The 22,610-nt window shown below is 35.7% G+C and overlaps 1 protein-coding gene across 1 annotated transcript in view; it reads right to left on the reverse strand.

The window, feature by feature from the left end:
- Positions 1 to 621: 621 nt before the first annotated feature.
- Positions 622 to 22,610, reverse strand: part of NRIP3 (nuclear receptor interacting protein 3) — a 30,939-nt gene continuing 8,950 nt past the window's right edge. The window contains exons 2-7 of the mRNA XM_032225067.1: positions 18,812 to 18,991; positions 16,890 to 16,972; positions 5,535 to 5,677; positions 4,829 to 4,881; positions 4,629 to 4,723; positions 622 to 3,253 (exon numbers count right to left, since the gene is read on the reverse strand). Coding sequence (XP_032080958.1) covers positions 3,238 to 3,253; positions 4,629 to 4,723; positions 4,829 to 4,881; positions 5,535 to 5,677; positions 16,890 to 16,972; positions 18,812 to 18,991 — 570 coding nt within the window. The 3' untranslated portion in view covers positions 622 to 3,237. The remainder of the gene's footprint in view (positions 3,254 to 4,628; positions 4,724 to 4,828; positions 4,882 to 5,534; positions 5,678 to 16,889; positions 16,973 to 18,811; positions 18,992 to 22,610) is intronic.

Consider the following 22,610-nt stretch of genomic DNA (forward strand, 5'->3'; position numbering starts at 1 on the left):
TCACAAAAGGCTGAAGAAACTGCATACAAATACTGAGTATAGGAATCTAATTCTAATTCCAGGTATTAATTTGAGAGAACATACTACATCTAATACTCAATGTATTAAATAAGTAATCCAAGCATAACATACACAGAAAGGTTTTTCTATAGAAAACAAAGTACATGTTGCATTTCAGTCTTCTGTAAGAACCATTCTGTTGTTAATGGCACAAAACTGAAAATAAGGGCAAGTGGGAGAGGAAATTTAGTGTGGGGCATCCATTTCCTAAACCCTGCCAAGTTGGGCCAGCCAAAGCAGATGGCAGCAGTGTTTTTCTTTTCATCCTACAGATCTATAGTTCATCTCTAGAGTCACAGAGCACTCCTCATAAAGGAGCTCCATATTTGCCTGACAAAAATGAGGTATTCCGAATGGGCAAAACAGAATAACAGAATAAAAATCAGAGTGAACCCAGTGAATGAGGCTCCTGGAAAGCATTTAAAAATCAACCATGTATACTTTAATAGAAGTTTATTATATTTAATGTTTGTCAGCACAGTAATAAACACTCAAGTAATAAATTCATGAAACCAATAGCATAATTACTTAAACAAATATATATTTCTTTTAAACCAGAGATATACATAGTGCAGTCCATCTTGCAAACACAGAATTTTTCTTTTTTAAAAATATATACAAATATTATAAATACTAACCAGAGTAATGACAGACACACAAAAAAATATTTCCAAGCACTTGTACTTTGTCAATAATGTGATAGACAATGCTGAACAGATGTTGCCAATCCAATTGCCGGAAGCTAAACTATATCTTATTAAAACACGGACTTGGTGGTCCAGACGTAGATGCATTTTAGCTATACTGTAGCATATTCTCTTCAAATATAGACTGAATAAATCAAATTATAAAAAAGGGACCTGACTCCAAAAATGTTGGCTATCATTCATTAGAAATAGCTTCCAGTGCTTTCATTGGTTTAATGATAGTTCTTAACAATGTAAATACATATTCAATACAAATCCTTATTTAATAAGTTAATAAGGATGCAATGTATTTTAAACTGTTTTTGCATCCCATTATATTGATATTGGCACAGACACACATAGAGACACACACACAACTCTACTGAAGCCCCTTTCCAGCAAAACATTTAATATATTATAATTAGAAGCATATCTGTGATGCTAACTATATGGCCCATAGAATTCAAGGCTAGTAATCATAGCAACTCAATCTTGCTATAATGGCTTTAGCTGTACTAAGAACAGAAGCTCAGGAGAAATATCTTGATTGAAGAGTAATAGTGATGAAAGATTATCTACAGAACAGCTCCCAATATTCTTAAATAGTGAATGTATGTTAAAACAGCTGCCCAATATACATTGCTTGATACCTTTGTTTGCATGAGTTGGTGCGCAAGCAAGAAATATTCTTAGGATAATCTTGCATCTTGTCATAATAGTGTGAAGGTAATTAAGTAGCTCTATGCATTTCTATGTGCAGGTTGCCACAGTTTTATGATTGCTGCAGCATACTCCAATTTGCAGACCACCTCATTTGTAGTGGAATCCTAAGATGAATGGAAAGTGAACATCCTGTGTGCAAAGTCTCAATAGACTTATTCTAATTCACAGTTAATTAGATGTTTCAAAAGCAAAACACAAGAAAATGTCACTTTGGAAATGTACATACATGCATACACACACACACACACACACACACATACATATATATTACAGCCTTCTTGGAAATTTTAAATTACGAAGAGAAAGTTAGAAAGAGAACTGAATATATTATTAAATGGTTAACACTGTTTGGTAATTGTTGATATTATTGAGAATCTAGTAGTCACCCATTAGTGAGAAGCCCAAAGAAAGTATGGCTAAAAACAGAGACAATGAATATGTTGTCCTAGAAAGACTCTTTCCTGTGACATTTAATACATACACATATTTATCTTGCTATGATCTATGCTCAAACAGATTCTGAACAAGGAGACTGGATCAGCCTTAAAACACACTTTTAGATTCTTTGGCAAGTATGAGTATGTCAGTGTGTCAGAAAAAAATACATTACTAGCAGTAAATGGACAATCATGATGGATAAGATGATGAGGTATCTTGCCATTAAAATGATACATCCATATTTAAATCTAGGCAAGCAAAAAAGGGACTAATTGAGTTCTCAAATTTAATGATACATTGCCATGCAGCCAAATTTATGTATGATTATATTCATATAGTAAATATTAGCATTAAAACTAGCAGATACTGAAATTCTCTTCAAGGCTGTATTGTGATTTAAAAAAATAAAATTTGGCTTCCAACTTCTTTCTGTTAACATCAACATTTCATTTGGAAGGAAAGTTCTGAAAATTCTGAGAAATACATACATTTGAAAAATACACAGGACTAAAGACAAAGTAATCCTTCTAAGAATAGAAGGGTTCTTTTCATTTGTGGGAAGAAATCTGAATCTGCTACTAGAAGAAATTAGGGACGTGAAGGGACGTGATTTTCCTACTTCCCTGAAGGCCCACTTTCTCCTTTCAATTATATACTAGTCTTGAAAGCCTACCAATTCTTTGGGATTTAGAAGAGGCGAGGCAAATTGGTGAAAATGGTGCCTCTTTCCATTTCCACCCAAAGAACAATGTCCATAATTAAAATGCTATTCAATAAGAACCTTAGATCAAATTGTATTATTACCATCAATTATCCAAACTATATTCCTTTGAATTAAAAAAAATCCTCCACAACTTGCTTGAATTACTCAGATGAGAGAATGATGTTAAACAATTCACTGTTAACCACTGAAAAGTATGCTCTGTAAAGCTGATTAATAGAAACTATTCATAGCAGCTAAACATAACTGGTTCCAAAAAGAAAGTTACAAAATTGTCTTCTCCCCAACCCCAATTTTGCAGGAAGCAAAAATTTGTAACAAAAATTAGATTTCAGTAGAGTCTGGAAAAATAAATATTTTCATACTTGGATGGCTATACCGAGAACAACATTTCTAAAACTGGACTTAAATGTCCATTTACCGATCATAACCCAGATTTTCAATATGATAAGTGAAAGTCTGATTCTGTCCTAAACTCCTGAAAAATATATGTTGTTTCATTTAGCTACAGTCTAGCTGTAGTCTAGCAGTTTGAAATTATTGGTATTGACATCTTCTTATTCAACCAGACAGTATTTCTCTTTCTCCAAAGTCAGCATTATATTCTCTTCATGCCTCAGCGGTGCTGAAATGAGATGAATAGAACAATCTCTCAAAAGAGAGTTATTTTTTGCCTTTTCCCCCCACCTCCCAACTCTTAGAGCAAGGATATACCCAGTAGACGCTCTGCTCATGCAATACATAAAAGCCACACACTCCAAGAGAGCCAGGACTACTCCCCATTCTGATAGGAAAAACTGAAAGGCAATGCCATCTGTATGGCTAGCACAAGCAAATCTGGAGGATAAAGGTACCTGCCTTTTCCAGGGACACTTCCCAGGCTTCCAGTTGTGTGCTACAGCACTGAACCAGGAGCGCAGGTGGCTGCCATGAGGATGTGCCCTAGGAAATAACTGTTTAGCAAGTAAGGCACCTCATATTTTCTTTCCAGCTGTTTGTAAATCTTACAAATTTCATCACTCTAATGTCTGACATAGTTAAGGGAGAGAAGCTGGTAACAAAAGTTCTTGGAACAATTTTAAATGTCTGTTTTACTGTAGCATTGTCTTTTGTCAGAAGATCCCATTTCTTAAGAGTCAACTTTATGACAGGACCAGTCCAAGATTGTTTGCTGCCTGAGATTACCCACTGTCCATCTCCCACGAATAAAAAGCACAGCATCCAAAAAGGCAGAAAAATGTTGTATTATTAAAAACACGGTAACAAATGAAATATTGCTTCCTTGCTTTCATGGCATCTTACATCAACTGCCTGAGGCAGCCATGACAACTCTCCCAAAGTACTCACATAAATAGTTTAGGAGCAAAGTGGTAACACGGCTCTCTTTAGAATCTGGCATGTTGAACAGTATCTCATTATTTTGTTTCTTTTGGAAACATGTGGCAAGCAGTTAGTCAAAACAGAAAGTTCAACAGGGAAGCCCATGTAGAAGATCTGGAGAAAATATCTATTAGTTGTATGACAGATTTTAGATCAATACCATTAGTTTGAATTTAATAAAATTTGACCATAGTATCTGCATTTCAAGGTTCTAGAAAATATGTATTTTAAGACCAATTTATACTACCCAGCTAGTATGATGATGAGTACCAAGAGAAATGATAAAATGCCATCAAGAAAGCAAGTTCAAAAGTTACTGAATGGAAAACACATTTCTAGCACATGAATATTCAGATGTGACTGTTTATTCATTGAAAAACCCAAGCTTTCCACCACATATTACTTAGCATTGAAAGCTTTCTGGGTAGTCATTCATGCTAATTTTCAATAATGTAATAAATACACCATTGATAGTGCATGGTGAACAATCAGGAGAGCTCTCTGGCAACAAACAAGATCAATCCCAACCATTTGTCCCACATATTCATCATGCTAATAATTTAACTATATACCAAACATCATCTTAAATATCAGTATAGCTTGACAGTTAAAACACTCACTTCTCTTCATGAATAGAAGCATTATTGACAAAAGGAATTTCTTCCTTGTCTGTTTTCCCCAGGATCAGATTTTGTTTCTCCAAGTTTATCACACACTAAGAAATAAAGATTAATGAAATACATTATGAATAATTAAAATTACTTGAGTAAAAAGGATAAAGATGTGCAAAAGGAAGAAGACCAAGAAAAGATATATTTACCTTCAAATATTTCAGTGTTTGTAATCCCAGGGAGCAGCTTTTCTCATTACCTTCTGGAAAAAAATACAAAGGCTATTCAGAAAGATGCATTTAAAAGAAAGCTGTTTAGAGATCTGTTGCTATGAAGCACATTAAGGATATGTGAATCAGTTGTCAAGCATCTGAATATAAATCATATGGTCATGGGGATGCTACAATAGTCATGAGTGTGAAAAATAGTCATAAGTAACTTTTTTCAGTGCTGTTGTAACTTCAAATGGTTGTCAGATGAAGTCGAGAACTATCTCTACATATTTGTGGAACAGGCATGTTCCATTACTACCAAACAAAAGTTTTTGTTGCAAAATTCTATACAACCAACATAACCAGGAGTTACTGTTATAAAAATTCAGAGGCTGCCCAATTCTAGAACAACTCTGGGCAGCTTACAGTTAAAAGACAGAAAACAGCAAGGAAAAAAACCCTACGTCCAGACAATCTGCACTTTGTGTACGATAAAACACAGTCAACAGAGGTCCACAACCACCTGTAGCCTGAAAGAACAGCTACTCTGTAAAAGATTACCAGAACATCACCTGGGTGAAAATCACACAAATCTTTGGGGGATATAATTCCAGAGGGCAATTCTAGGGGCACAGGGGCAGGAAATTGGTTTATCATTCATGGCTCTAAAAGTTTACTGATGAATGTGTCTATAAACACTTACCAGCCACAACAACTGCAGAACAATCTACATGGACAGTCCCCATTATAAGAGGCAGATGTTCCAGATGACCAATCGCTTTCATATTATGTGGCAATGAAATCTTCTCACCTTCTGCTTTGCAGGTTTTCATATGCTCTTTTAGCCTGAATATGGAAATAAAACTGTGCTAAAATCAGAAGTAGGTTCATTTTTGGGAGGAGGTGTGATGGAATATGTAGAGAAGCAGTAGGGAAGTTTTGGCAACATGGAGTTTTGCCAGAGAGGCCTAGATTAAGAATCTATACAGTCCCAAACTGGAAGGGGGGGAGAGATTCAGGGTAGCCACACCCTAGTCTCTCAGGATATATCTAGCAGCTTATAATGTTATAGCTTTAGATTTGGGTCATTAGGTGTAAATAATTAATTGAATTTGATTGGATTTCATTGGGTCTTCTGTAACCCTAAACATACCAGTCTAACCCAATATCTATTTGAAGCCAAGTCAGTCCTTCCTTCCTTCCTTCCTTCCTTCCTTCCTTCCTTCCTTCCTTCCTTCCTTCCTTCCTTCTCTCTTTTCCTTCTTCTTTCTTTTTTTCCTCTCCTCCTCCTCTTCCTCTCTCTCTCTCCTCCTTCTACTGTGAATAAAATATTACTACAACATGCATGTCCAGTTTCCTAAGATAAAGCTTATTGCAACACTAGTCAGCTCTTTCAGGCTGGGTATAATTCACATAGTCTTCCTGGCCATGGTCAAGTAACTTTCTTGCAAGCAGCAAAAAAAGTTTTGTTCATTTTCTTTGAGCTGCGTTTTCAACTTCCAGATCTAGCCCGAAGCTTGGGTATTTTGTAATGGTTTTCCCACCATGCTTAGTTCCTTAGTGCTGGACAGCTGATTGAATGGCAAGAAGATGTAATTTCTTTTCCTGAACTCTCTAAGAGTACTAACAAAGAAAGAAAAGTAATTCTAATTTCACCTAATGAAAGTGAGAAAGCAGAATTGGTAACAAAGAAACAATTACCGGTATATAAAAATTACTATTGGGTATATAAAGTTGTATGGCTAAATATTGTTTTATAAACTAAAATTGAGAAAATTATGTTTAAAAATGTTGAAACAAAGCAAAAGGGCTAGTGATGCAATCTCCCACAATATGGTTTAGATATGGTGTCTAATCAACATACACTGAGAAAAGAGAATCTGAAATATTGAATTACAAGACCATTTTTTGGAGCATCTGTTCACTTCAGTTCATGATTTTTAAGCCACTTTTTTACAGGGAAGGACAGCAAGGATGTTTGTGCTAAAAAGCAGATTGTGCTATTCTGCCTTCATGAAAAATAGGAAAAAAAATAGTTAAGATAATTTTAACAATTGGCAAACCTTTCATATTTTGCTAATACACAATGTTCTATTGCTCTGTCGAGTATCAAATGTGAATCATAAAGCCACTTTTAGTTTTTGACCTTTTTGTTGTTCCCTTACATAAGGGATATACAATCTGTGGACTTCCAAGTGGTTCCTGATAGTCCTAGGTATGATTCCCAAAGCCTCCCCTATCATCACCAAAGTATAATTTTTAACATGACAGAAAAATAAAAATAAGCAAATTTAATTTTTGTGTTGGCCACGTATTTTTGGAACGAGGTGCCCAGCATCCCACTTCAAGCATGGCCCTCAATTAAAAAACCAGTGCCTCCCACTGAATCAAAATTGTTATCCATAGGTTTATCATCAGATTTCTTTCAAGGATTTCCATATTATTTAACTTACAAATTGTTTTTCCTTTTATTTTTTTAGATTTATTTTTGCAAAAACTTATATGCCACCTTTTTTTCTAGGTTACAAGGCAATTTACATAGTGATCGTCTTTTATTTTAGTCCCGTAACAGCCCTGAAAACTAAGTCAAAACAGGGTGACTGGCGCAAAGTCACCCACTGAATTTCTTTGGCTGAGAATGGATTTCTATCTTGATTTTTTAATGCTACTCTAATATTTTAATCATCACTAACATACCATCTTGAGCATTTTTGCACCTTCCCCTGTGCATGTGTGCTCTGATCTTATTTTAGAACTCAGCTGATATATGTGATGTTTCTGAGTGTGAAGATTTTCAACGGAAAATTTAACCTTGCCCTCCTCCGCTAAATTCATGCAACACATAACACAACTCAAACCAAAAGCCCCAGTGTATAAGAAATGGTCTAGAATGGGATGTGTAGAAAGTTAGTTTTTTGCAATTGATCTAAAAATGTTATCAGTTGTTGATGGGGAACAATTAGTAGTATTCAGAACACAGCCAGGCTACAAATCAGGACACCATAAGTTCTAATCCTGCCTTATGCATGAAGCCAGCTGGGTGACCTTGGACAAGTCACTCTTTTCTCAGCCCTTTGAAGAAGGCAATAGCAGAAAACCACTTCTGAAAAAGCTTGCCAAGAAAATTGCAGGGACTAGTTCAGGCAGTTGCTAGAAATTAAGACTCGAAAGCAGGAAAAGAATAAAAATAAAAAAAGTGACTCAGAATAGCAAGTTATTAGGAATATGTATAATAGCAGCATTTGCGCTCTACATGGGGCTGCCCTTGAAGAGTATTCGGAGACTTCAGCTTGTCCAGAATGCAGCCGTGCGAGCGATTGTGGGTGCACCTCGGTACACCCACGTTACACCTATCCTCCACAAGCTGCACTGGCTGCCTATTGGTCTCCGGACACGCTTCAAGGTGCTAGTCGTTACTTTTAAAGCCCTTCATGGTATCGGATCTGGGTACTTGAGAGACCGCCTCCTGCCAATTACCTCCCAAAGACCTATTAGATCCCACAGACTAGGCCTCCTCCGAATTCCATCTGCTGGCCAGTGTTGACTGGCAATTCCCCGGGGGAGGGCCTTCTCTGTGGCTGCTCCGGCCCTCTGGAATGATCTCCCCGCTGAGATCTGGACCCTTACCACCCTTCCGGCTTTCCGCAAAGCTACTAAGACCTGGCTGTTCCGGCAGGCCTGGGGCAGTTAAATCTTTCAGCCCCAGCCGAGATTACGACTGTTGTTGTATTTTTAAACTGTTTGTCTTTTTATTTTTATTTTGTACCCCCTTCCCTTTCTGATTGTTAGCCACCCCTGAGTCTCTCGGGAATAGGGCGGCATACAAACTGAATAAAATCTAAAATCTAAAATTTGGGGGTGGGGGAGAGACACAATACAATGTAAAGGTCAGTGCAAAGGGAAACAGAAATCCATTGTCACATAGGATAAGAATTTCAACAGAAGCAATTTCACATAGGAATATAGTAAAATCTTGATTTCAAGGGCGATTTGTGGGAAGAGCTGTCTATAAAATCTGAACATCTGCTAAACTGATGTCATTTTATGTCATCTGTGTAAATAGCATGATTAATAATAAACCCCTCAACTTAATAGACATTAGTAAATTAAATGGGGTAGAGTCTGAACAATGTGTCCACTGTACAGTATCTGGTTCATTAAAGTGAGGTTTTACTGAAATAAAGGAAATAGTACCCGCTCAATTCTTTCTACATGTAAAATCTCAAAAATCTTCTACTCTCCTACTGATTCTGGACCAGAGCAGGACAAATGTTTTTCTGCCAAAGGTGCAGGAAATTTCAGTGGAAATACATTCTATGCTAGTAGTAGGCAGGCCCAGAATCTTATTCTATTTTAATCAAACTTTTCTTTGTAGATCACAGGAATGATGGAAGAAATAGCTATCTTAACTGTAGCAATCATAAAAAATAAACCTCAGCAATCTTGCTAAGGAAAGATTAGATGACTTGTGTATCAGCCAATCTACATATGAAGATTTGCTTACAAAACCTTATTCTGTAGGGTTTTTTTTATATGTACACATCAGCTCTTTTGTAATCTTCTCTAGAATCTTCCAATGTACTGGTATTGAATTGGTTGACCTGTGGCTTCCTGGGTCCTCTTTCCTCCCTATTTTTGATAAGAATGACATTGGCCAGTAAATAGGATTTCACCTCAAATTCTCAAAAGCAAGAAATGGAAGATCAGCCAAACCAAGAAGTCAAACTTCTTCAATATTAGCATGTAAAATAATTGGCATTGTCTGTCTGAACTCATGTAAGGTCATTAAGTATTACCTTCTTTATATTTTATGTCAAAGCTAAAAGCATACAGTACATGGCATAGAGCCATGATTAGTTGAGGAGCACCTGTCTCTCATACTACAGTATCTGCCCAGCTGATTCAATTTTGTAGGATTGGCAAACTTTCAACAATATCATCTATATAGGGACTCTGTAAGTGTACCTTCTCTGTAGCACCAGCATTCTGGAATAAGATTCCCCTCAAAATCTGGATGGCACCTACCCTGTAGATCACTATCTAAACCTTTGGTGAGGGAGAGTGAAGATACCTTGCTTTATTCCTGTCTAATTTATTCTTCTCGCCATTTTTATCCCCCTTTTAAAATCTGTTTTTTGCATTTTCTTTTAGTTGTCAGCCACCCAGAGTAATTGGGAATTAGATGACAGAAAATGAATAAACATATTCATATATACTCAGGTTTAGGTGATCTTAAAATCAAGAGTACCATTATTTAATTATTGGTCCTCTTCCCCAATTCCTATTCATTTCACTTTGTTAAGTTTTGTTTATTCAGTTTAAGCAAGATTAGCTGATCTGTCTGTTACTTAATTAATGTTCTAAATGAAAGAAAGCTAATAGCAAGAGAAGTCAGACATTTTCTGGAAAGATATGCAACACAGAATTTATCTCCCCTATGATACGAGATCATTCTATTCCTTCCTGAGTTTGAAGAAGATTCATAATGTGCTTTTAGAAAACTTTGTCCACTTCTTTTTCTTGGCTGGAAAATGTACACTAGATATCAACAACTATGTTGTTTTAATCCCCTCTTTTATTTCTTTTAAATCAAATGGTCAACAATGACACCAGATTCATTCCCCCAATAACCAAATATTCTATTTTTGCTCTGCTTCTTTTGAACAAGTTACATCTTCCAATTTCTGCATTCTAATTCTAATCACGAGAAGTATTCCAATAGATCTCAGTGATACCAGCAACATCATATTTCCCCTCATGTAATAACAGTTCAACCTTATCTTATTTTTCTTATACTTTGAGCATCAGAGGGCGGTGAGATGGTTCAGCAGTTAAGACACTGGGCTTGTTGGCTAGAAAGCTGATAGCCTGGGTTCAAAACCCGAGCACCGCACAGTGGGGTGAGCACCTGTTTCACTTAGCTCCTGCCCACCTAGCAATTCAAAAACACGCAAATGAAAGTAGATAAATAGGTACCATTTCAGTGGGGAGGAAACAGCGTTCCATGATATCATGCTGGCCACATGACCACGGAAATATCTTTGGACAGAGCTGACTCATGGCCTCAAACAGAGAAGAGCACTGCCCCTTATAGTCAGCAATTACTAGTGGAGTAAAATCTGCAGTGATTCCTTTCCTTTCCTCCTGCATGCATAAAAACCACTAATATTGCAATGCTGACATTCTTCCCTATTTTCATTAATCAATTTAGAAGACTGCAGCATAGTTACTCCTCCCCTTACTCTTATGTTCACAATTCCTTATCTGAATATCTTATTTCAGGGAATTCATCTTCAATTTTCACAATATTTATCAAACTCATTACACCTCGTCCAAACATATTTTTTCCATAAGATGTAACCTATTTTGTGCAGCAATCACAGAGATACTACTTTCAAGTCCAAGGTGATATAGCTGCAGCTGCTGTTGATAGTACACATACAAAAAAGGATAATATAATGACTTTTAATGATTTTTTTGTTAATAATACATCTTTAAAATAGTTGAATATCAATATCTAATTGAAAGATGACCTTTAGCACAATCTTTCTCTTCACTTTCTTTTACTGGAGTGACAGTGAACGGGTACGCAATTCGTGAATCAGAACAAAATAGTCCTGAAGGCAATCACTGTTGTTTGCTGTTCTTTCCCTTTGCACCGACCTTCGTTCCCACCAAAAATTATCTTAAAAAGCTATTAGTCTGAAAGTAATATTTATTTTTTGTTCTGTGAGAACCTGTTTTCATTTGTAACATTTCTAAGGTACTCTTCTTCTGTTCCCTTCTGCAAGATGACTCATTCATGACTGATTCATGACCTATGCAGAGATGAGCCAGAGCTAAAGGCACTTTAATGCTGCTTCTTTGAAGAATCTATTTTTCTGTCTATTAATGGTATCATTAAAAAGTTCCTTTTTCAAATGTACCCAGCATCTCTTTTCTTTTTGCACCAGCTTCTTAAATATAATACTACAGGAAGTCCACGAGTTACAATCACAATTGAGCCCAAAATTTATGTTGGTAAGTGGAAACATTTGTTAAGTGAGTTAGTCCCTTTTTACGACTTTTCTTGAACATTTGTTAAGTTAATCACAGCAGTTGTTAAATTAAGTGAATCTGTCTTCTCTATTGACTTTGCTTGTCAGAAAGTCACAAATTGGGATCACATGACCCTGGGACAATGCAACTGCATTGCAATTCAAAAAACTTAAATCACTGATTTTCTTTGCCTCTGCTGTAATTTCTGAATATTCTGAAGGATGTACTTCTTTTTATCTATATCCATTGCAGTTATGCCATCTCAATTTGTATTGTTTATTACATTATATTTCATGCTTATTCCAACAACCTCAAAATAAAACAGATTTGCCCTGGAAGCAGTTGGAGATAATATTGTCAGTCTACATCAACAACAAAAATAGAAAAACATTCTGGTTGCAAAAACTTGCTTTTCTTAAACACTGAAATCTACAAAATGGAACCAAACACAAAAGGGTGGATCAATGGGAGGTTTATCATTACCTGTATGATTGCAAACCTGCAATTTGTGTTACTACTCGGATCCTAATGGATGCTCATAGCTGTCCCGGGCCTTAGGTTATGGTAGATGCCTTTAGAATTTTATATGGTTTTTCTTTTTTTGTTTTTATGGATGCACATGGTGTACACTTTTATTATTACAGATTGTCCTCAACTTACAACAGTTCACAGTGACAGTTCAAAGTTACAACGGCACTGAAAAGAGAGACTTATGACCGTTTTTCACACATACAACCATTACAGCACCCTCTTGATCATGTGATTAAAATTCGGACTCTTGGCAACTGGTTCATATTTATGACAGTTGAGGTGTACTAGGGTTCTGTGAATCCCTTTTGTACCTTTCTGACAAGCAGAGTCAATGGGGAAGCCAGATTCACTTAGCAATCATGTTAATAACTTAACAGCTTCAGTAACTCACGTAACAACTGTGGCAAGAAAGGTCATAAAACAGGGAAAAATTGACTTAACATCTGTCTCACTTAGCAACAGAAATATTGGGCTCAATTGTGGTGGTAAATTGAGGACTATCTGTATTTATTATTTTTGCCATTATAAATTGCCCAGAATCCTATGGATTTGGGAGGCTTCTAAATAAATGAATATATACATACATGCATATATATGAAATGTGCTGTGCTGTTGCTATTTTTATAAGGAAGTTAAACGGGAAATCTATACTTATCAATTTAAGTCTAACAAACTACCAATAGATTCCTATTTTATCTTCCCATCCATCTTTATCCCAGAAAAGTGATTGTAAAATTAAGTGAATCTGGAAAATAGATTTTATGGCTAAACTAGATTAGAACTTGGCTTTTACATATATAAGTCTCATAACTGACTTCTTCTTAGTTAGGCTATGTGTTTGAGTCAATTTTACATCAAAGTACTGGAGCCTCTCCTGCTGAAAACAGTTTGATACAGAAAGTTTGTTTTACATTCTGAATTGTTACATTTTATGAAGTTATAGAAAACCAGGGCCATAAGATGCTACAACCTCCACACCATACCCTATTTTTTTTATAAGTACTAGATGCATTCTCACTTCATACAAATATAGAGAATTTCAGAACAAAAAAAGAGAGGCATACAATGCCATGTAAATAGGGTTTTGCGAACATCATTTATTCTTAAAATGAAAAAGTAACTGGAAACAATAACAGTAATGGGTGACTGCAACAGGGTTAGGAAAGATCTAGTAAAAAGAAAAATCTGACAGATATGCCAGCAATGAGGAACTTTCTCAGCGACATTCATTGTAAAATGGATTAAACAAAGCACATCACAAGACAATCATTTCTATAAAGTAAAGTGCTCAGAAAAAATCAGAAAGAGAAAATAATGTAAAATCACAATAGAAAACAGGAATTACAGAAATGAATGCTAGCCCACCCTACTGTGATGCTGAAAAGTGCAGAAACTTGAAAGGGAAATTATGCATAAAGTGCAGTATAACATGTCACTTTAAATTTCAAATAGGTTCCATTTAATAAGAGAAATGGATTTCTCCTGGGCAATAGGATTTTTTAAAAAGAAAACTTGACAGTATTATGCAGTCTCATGCAATAGAATAGCTTTAGAAGAGAGAACAGATCAAGAAAAAAATATTGTGGATAGTGAAGACAATCTTTAACAATTAGTGTTAATTAAAACTTTGTAAACCCATGTATGTTAAATAGAAATATGGGCATACCATAAATTTTAATTTTAAAAGTTGAAAGTGTCACTACTGTATTCATCACTTCAAGGAAGAAAAACGAGACAATTTGTACATTTCAATTCATTTCCCCCTGAAAACCAGAAAATGTAACACTTTGAGAAAAACATCATCTGTGTTTTCAGGAATAAATCAGTCATGTTGATAGCTGTGCAAAAGGAGACACCCACAACCAAAGAGTGGTGATAAAACTAATAATTAAGCCAGGCAAACCTCACATTTTGAAATTTCCTGTTGTAACAATAGATTTGACAATGTAAAGTGCTTTTGTTGAATTTTTCATTGAATTTCTAACTTACAATTACTTCTTTTTTACAGTAATCAAACTACAAACATCTTTCCCTTTTTAATAAAAGGAAAATAATTAAGACAATGTCATGCATCCTAGCACCAGTTCCCTTTTTTAAGCATCGAATGGAACCAAAGTATGTTCTACGCTACCTTCCTGAATAGTCGTGTATTGAGCCATGTACTGAGATACATGGCTAAAGAAATAATTTGCATATGGTAAGGACTACACACAATGTTCTTCTTTCCGACACTATTATTATTCCCACCTCAATAAATATAAGCTGTAATTTCTTTGATGGAACACCATGAAGTCTCTAAGCCTACATGAGTTTTAAATTAAATATTAACCCTAGGAGTTTGGGGGTTAAACCTTCTGTGATTCACTGTGAAATTTTGCTCTCTAAGACCCAATTTATGAGCTTGTCTGTCACAATTCACTGGTATGAAACATCTATTTGTTATGAGATTCAAAGCTTCAGTTCTCAAATGTTCTGGGGCTCTCCCCTAACTAAATGTCACTGAAGGGAGCTCATGTGCAAATAAAGACATAATTAGGGGAAGGAAGAGAGCACAGTTTTTAGAGGTCAAATCCTATGTGACAAGGATACAGAATGTGAAAGGCCAAGAGCCTTATGCAACCGTTCAAAATCTTGGTGTATCCACAGAATGCTCCAAAATTTGCCTTCATGGACAACATTATTAAATATATTTTAATTAATTTTACTATGTTTATATTCACATTATATATTTAAAATCCTGGCCCTACTCTCCTTATCAATGCAGCCCCAGCAAATGAAGCAAAATCTAGTATGGCCCTCAACACCCCACCAAGACATTAGTGTTATATACTACTAATAAATAAAAACTGGTAGTTGGAGAAGGTAACAAAATGCGAAAAAATAAAACATATTTTGGAAAAAAATTAAAGGTGGATTGAAAATATCACTGAATATACCTAGTAATCAAATAATCATAGATCCAGTGGGTGGAGGAATAGAAACGCCTTGAAGGATATGGCTGGAATGCAACACATTTTGTGACAAGTCCTAAAAGCCAACATTTCATAAAGTATCAGAATAGTTTCAAGGGCTGCTCTTGCAATGTCTTTAGCTAGTGTTGTACAGAGAGACTATATGTTCCAACTAAATAAATTTTTTAAAATAATGTATCAAATCAATCTTCACTTCAGAGAAGACCCTATATAAAAATGGAGTAAAAGAATCTAACTACATATTAATAAACAAAATAATCTATAATCAATAGTCTGCATTTTATCACGGCTATTTCTCACTAGCTAACAAGTAACACTTCTGAGGAGGTTTACTGGCTCAATCCAATAAAATAATAAAAAAATGGTTATGGTTTATTATTTTGACACTCTCAACAGCTTGCTCCACAATTTTTGACAGTATGAAAATAGACATCATTTCCCCTAATTTCCTGCCAAACAGCTGTGAAAGGCAGGGTTCAGGGTAATATATGGCTTCCCTCATTCCAACAGCTCCATCCCATATAGCTAACTGGGACGGATATTTGAAGAGACACTTGGAGGGTCAAAATTGGTCCATCCCTGTGCTGAAATAAGGGAAGCCTCACCCTGCTTTCCAGTCCTGAGTCAGAAATATACCGAAATAAAGGTGCCAGCTACTCTGTGGGAAGTAATACTAACTTACAGTGTAAAACTCCTACTAAATGTATAATGATGACTTTGGGTAATGAGACTGTAAATTGCTCAGCAGTGCTCAGTTCATTACAGGCACAACCACTGAGAGCTACAGTGTTATATAAATAAGTCATTACACAGTTATAAAAACCTGGCATTTATTTTCTCAGCAATCAGTGTGGGATGGCCCCTGGGCTGTAAATTGTTATTGCTAAAATAAGTGTTTCATGGTCACCAGACTAAGAATTATCAAATCTATTTGAGAAACAGGAAAAAAATAGACCAAATTACCATTGGAATAAAATTCTTTCCCAATGGGTAGTATCATTCTAAATTTATTGAAACACAGTTTGCTTGTTCCAGACCTATGTTGTTTAAACTTATATGGATTAAGATTTGGTTTGAAAGACAGATTCTCATTTAGCTGTTTCAGCCTGTTTCTAGGGAGATTTTTATACCAGTTCAGGAATTTGCAAACACTGTTTCACAAAAGATGATTGTAAAGGAACAATAACAAAAGCTATCTATCTATGTATTCTAAATGCTTCCTTCAAGATCATTACTCTGTGACAGAAAGAGAGGTGCTACGGATGCCCAAAGAAATGTTGCTTGGAGTTAGAATATTTGATTCAGTACTACTATTACTAATAATAGTTCTGTAATTTACTCCATAATTTTCTTTTCCCCCTTTCTGCAGCTTTTAGCTCAGCTTGCAACTTCAAAGGTAACCTTAGAACCTAAATCTGTAACTGAGCAGTGCAACCAATAATGACCTAAGCTTGTAAGAGCAAGAGAATTTAATTGCTGTACATCAATTGCTACAGTCCACAAAGAGTATTGCTTACCCTAATCTCTCCAGACACGCAGAAGAAATTATATTGCGTTGGCATCCAGTATCAACCACAATTTGCAATTCCTTCCCATTACACTGTAGAGAGAAAGATAGAATTTTTGCAAAATATCAGATGATGGTAAGTGAATTATCTGTATTTCTATTGGTTTTTGATACAGTTTTAGACAAAAAGTTCTATCTCCATTACCACCCCTAAGCATTTGGGACACAATAGCTGTGTTCACATAGACCCTTAGACACATTTGATTTAACTAAGGGTTATTCAGTTTTTCCAGAAAACTGAATACAACAAAATACCATAAATTAACAGCAAGGGGCTGAAGTTGCACAAAATGCTTGACTAAAATATATTTGAATAATCTATGGTCCACTGGGTCATACAAACCCAATCTTTGGATTTCTTTGATTTTTATATTGATTTTTATTTAGGAACTCAAGGAAATATCAACAGCTCACAACTCTGACATAATGAGAATGTATTTCACAGGGCTGACTTATTGGGTTCTTGATGTTCTCTGAGCTTGCATCTTTTCCTGTGCACCTAGCCTGATTATATTACCTTGCAGGGAGAGACGCATGCTAAGGGAACACCAAGAAACAAACATCGTAACAACTCTGTGTCACAACGTGAGCAAAGAGACAATGACTCACCCAAAGCCCAGAAATATTATTAAGAGTAGTTTCCAAGTTAAAATGTATTTCATATTTGAAAGCTCAAAACCCTGTTATGTAGCCATGCTATTTTTGGGACTATTAGGTGGGAAAAGAAAATGGAGAAATTTTAAGAAGTCAAACGCTATTAGACAGTGGGCCATATATAATCTATGTAAAAAATGTTTGCTGAAAAAAAAAGTTGGGATGCATATGAAAGTGTACTTATATCCCCTTTTTATATGAAAGTGGGAGATGGATATGTCAGAAAAAAGCACAATGAATGCACTGGGAACAGGGTATTTAAGAAATTCATGATGCATGAATGTTACCATGGATGATGGCATTAATAAAATCCTGAAAAAAGGAAAGGTAAGAAGTTTTAAAAACAAAAGGCAATATATCAAACAGTATAAACTTGGTGAAAGCAAAGATGGTTTGTAAAATCAGAAAAGTACCGAGAAACACACTAAATGGTGGGGAAGTATACTAGATTTAGCCAGATTTTTTTTCTTACTTCTTTCCTTTCCTTTCCTTGTTATTGTTTATTATTTTTCTGTGCTGTGCACAATAATGTTTACCAAAGGAGAACAGAATGATTGTTTTATTGAACTAAGACTGCTTCACACATGAAAGATACATAACATACACAAGACTAAAATGCAATTGCCTAACATGTCCTCAATGAATTGTGTAAACTCAGCCAGTTTAATTAATTTGCAGGAAATTGGGTTGAGTCAATGTTTTGTCTAGTGAAGGATTTCAATAGATATTGCTCAGAACATGGGGAACAACTCCAAGGCTTTAGGACAGAAGCTGAGCTATTGGAAGTGATTCCCATGATCACAGTTAATCAGAAGAATAGCTGTGTTAGTTGTAACACAAATCACATAGGCTACATTTGTGTCACTCCTAAACCAAAGAGCATAGCTCTCACCTTCTCCCTCATGCCTTCCCTGCAGATGAGTTCCAGAATGAATCTGAAAGCTTGGAAGACAAAACCTCTGCTCCTAGTTACCAACCCAGATTAGATCCTGCAACATTATCCTGGGACATATATATCACCTTCATTCATGACTTCCAACTCTGATGTTTAATCCAAACAAGATACAGGCAGCCCTCAACTTTATCCTCAGATTTGAGGAGGCCTGGAGCAGAATGCTCCTGAGTCTTGTTCTGGAAGGTTCTACTACTTCAGATGTAGGACCTTTTGAAAGTAAAGGAATTGGACTAATGGATCTCCTGCAGGACACAAAAGCTTACCTGACAGCAGATGACAATGAGGTCCTCTTCCTCTGTCTTGGGGGGACTGTCCAGTTTCATTTGATTCAGTTTATTTGTCTGAGCTGAGGGATCGTTTTTCTGAGAGCACGTCCCTCGGCTGTGCCGCAATCGTGACATATTTGTTTCCATGAGGCGTCTCTGCAAAATGTTGTGTGGTTGCTTAAAAAAAATTCAGGGCATGGGAGAAAACACAGGTAAAGCAAAACCTGATTTTAGCACTTGGCAGTCATTTAAAGTTTCAAAGATCCAATGTTTAAAAATCTATGTAACAATCAAAAACACTCCACAACATATACAGTTTAAGCCAGAATTATTTTTATTAGGCATTATATCAGATGGTTATGATAAAGAGTCAACTATACATAATATTACACATCTTGACGGGAGCCAGAATTGTGTATGTGCAGCAGTGGAAGAGCTAAAACAGTCCTTCAGAAGAGAAGACAATAAGGAAGATACTAGTCTGTGCGGAAATGGGTAGACTAATTCTAAAAATAAAAGATAAAATAGCATAGAATACTATGCTGCATGGATTAGATTCTACCAATGGTTAGAAACATGAGGTAGAAGTTGGAATGCAAAAGAATCAGGTTAGGTGGACATGGAAAGAGATACTATGTATGTATTAGAATGTAGGTATTAGAATGATAGATAAGCTAACATACTAGAATATGATGGTCAGAAATTACTGTACAATACTGTTTAAATAGTATATATGTTATTTTGTTTTTACCTTTGTTTTATGGCAAGTGGAACATCAGGACAATTACATTGTATTCAATATATTTATATATAAATAATAAAAAATATATTTTTAAAAAACACTCCATTAGGTACCAATCAGTAGTGATTAATTAGCAATAGATTTTTGTCAGCATCTGAATTTAAGTTGTATTTTATAGAGTCAAAGCAGCAGTGATTACATTTATACTGTAATAGTCAAGTAAAAACATTTGTGCCTGTCAGTTATGACCCAATTTTCAATACACAAATCTAATTCATTTACCACATCACCATAATTTAATTTATCCCTGTTTTAGTATATATCCCATTAGAGGCTGGGTGCACTTAACAGATTAAGGCAAAACCAGACAAGCATACACCTCTTAAGATAAAAGAGATCCTTCCCTGAAATAAGGAATCGTTTTCTCACTCATCTCTCAGTCTTGGTTTTATAGAAATGGTCAAAGGATTCAGCAAATGTATGAGAGAAAGAGCACTCAAAGTTTTTAAACCTGCATCAGTTTACTCTTGTCTATAATGTAGAAATTGATAGAGCTATTAGAAATAGAGAGGCTTGCCATTCTTTGTTCTGTTCTGCCTCCTGAATAGCTGCAAAACTGCCGCACAAGTCAATGTTTTTGTGTGTTAGTGTTGTGCTTTCAAGTCAGTTCTGGCTCCTGGCTACTGCAAGGATAAAGTCATTCTGAAAGTCATTTGGCAAACTGCCTTCTTCCTAGAGCTGAGAGGGAGTAAATGGCCCAAAGTCATCCAGGTGGCTATGTGCCTAAGGCAGGAGTAGTTGTCGCAGCCTTCTGGTTTCTACTGGGGTACCCTTTTAACCATTACACTAAACTGGGTCTCTTATACCAGCTTGGCACAAAAAGAATTTCAGATAGTGTTGCTGCTTTTGCACCTTAGCCTGATAAGCTTCTACACCTTCAAAAATATTTTTCTTTCTGAAAATACATTCAGGGATACTAGAAAGACTCTTAGTTCAATGGTTATCTTATGTTTTGCAGGAAAAATGATCTTTTGTTCAAGACATAATGCCATGTCTGAGAAATAAATCCATCTGAAATGCTACAAATTTGTTGCTGACACTGTGGATTAGGAGAGTTGATGCTTCTAACTCCCATTAAACTCGGCCATTCAGAGTGAATTATGCAATCTGTTGCTAAAAATATAGAGGACACTGCCATCAGCCAATCAGATGCATCTTGATTCAGTGGCCAGCCCCTGATCTAAAACAACATAAATGGAATACATAGCTATCCCTGCCCCTTCCCATATATTCAGTACATGTGCTGTGCTTTATCTGGCTGTTTTGGCGGTGTGTGTGTGTGAGAGAGAGAGGGATGAAAGCGAGGAAAACTCCCTGACAATCCAAGTCTTCACAAATAAACCTATATATCTACTAAAATTTATGATGATGGCATGACATTGTCATTTTTCCTTTGTACTGAGAAGAGAGACTGGAAAATGGAATGAGACAACAGTTCAACACATCCTGATTATATGAACAGAGAAAATCAAAGCAGGCACTTTTCTACAAAAGCTAGAAAATGATTAGAATTATTAACTTTGCTGATAAGGTTGCTTGGGAAACTTATTAAAGAATTCTGAGTTCCAAAAATGGAAAGTATAGTGATCAATATGGCAAAATAGTCCCTGCAAATAGGAAAATAACCCCTTGCCAAGTCCCACAGAGGTCCAGTGTTGTAAACTGCAGAAAAGAAGTTGTGTTAGAGCAGAGCTGAAAGAAAATCAGCTCAGTCGCAAAAGGATGATGTTGAGTGATCAGAGAAACCATTTGTCTGAAATGGTGTACGGTTTTCTGTCTGAATTGGGGGTTGGACTAGAAGACCTCCAAGGTCCCTTCCAACTCTGTTATTCTAATATTGAAATGGGTATGGGGTCTTCCTGTTTTCCCATAAGACTAGTTTCCTGTAGCTATGTTTGTTCCTACAATGAAAAATAGCCTGTTATTTAATTTAAATCCTCACTTTTTTATTTTGTAAGTAACTCAAGGCAGCAGCGAAAATACATAATGCTCCCTCCTCCTTTCATTTTCTTGAGGACCACAACGCTGTGAAGTGGGTTGTTCTGAGACAGAGTGATGGCCCAAAGTGACCCAGCTGGCTTTCATGCCTAAGACAGGACTAGAACTCACAGTCTTCTGGTTTCCAGCCTGGTACCTTAACTACTAGACCAATGGCTCTACCTAACTTATATGACCTGAACAAGAATAGCATTATCATGCTAAAATCATTAACAAGAAACTACTAATTTAATGCAATTTACTTCTAACTAAACTCAAACATACCCTGAAGTAATATATGTACAAACTAGTTGTGCTTTATGTTTTGAATTGTCTGATCCCAACTCAATAGTTCTTTATACCTGGAGACCAAGGCATAGGCCACATATGGTAGCCAGCATCTCATTTTGATAAAAAATGATATTTCAAATTCATAATGGAGATTAATGGTGAGTTTAATAGTCGGGTGAAAGTATTTATGGGACAGAATAAATATTGTGAAAATGAGTATTACTTCAAGATTGACATATATTCAATGATGATTTCTGTTAATTTTACTTAAATAAACAAACTGCTAAATTAATGATTAACTTTTTGGGAAAACTCAAACGCTAAGCTTTCCTTGTCAAACATAATATAAAAATCCATAAAAATTGCTTTCTTTTTCAATGATATCAGTAGGCACACTTGTTAACTTGTATTACAATTCAGTTTTATTGACAATTAAAAAGAAAATATATACTGATAACATAGAGGGCTTGAAACTGGAGTTCCACAAGTTTAAGAAATGTTGAATAATATTAATTCACAAAAAATATTTTTCAGGTTTATTAGACTCTTCAAAGGTTGCTTAGAAAGTCTACAAAAAATCCATTTTCCAATGTTGGAGATATAATATTTTTGAGGTGTTTACCTCAACTATTGTCATGTCCCTTGTCAACTTCTTATTAACTGAATATTCTTGCTATAGTAATTTTTGGGAAGAAAATGAAGTTTAAGGATGTCCATGTATTTCTA

The sequence above is a fragment of the Thamnophis elegans genome, chromosome 1 (genome assembly GCF_009769535.1).
Source record: "Thamnophis elegans isolate rThaEle1 chromosome 1, rThaEle1.pri, whole genome shotgun sequence".
Lineage (NCBI taxonomy): Eukaryota > Metazoa > Chordata > Lepidosauria > Squamata > Colubridae > Thamnophis > Thamnophis elegans.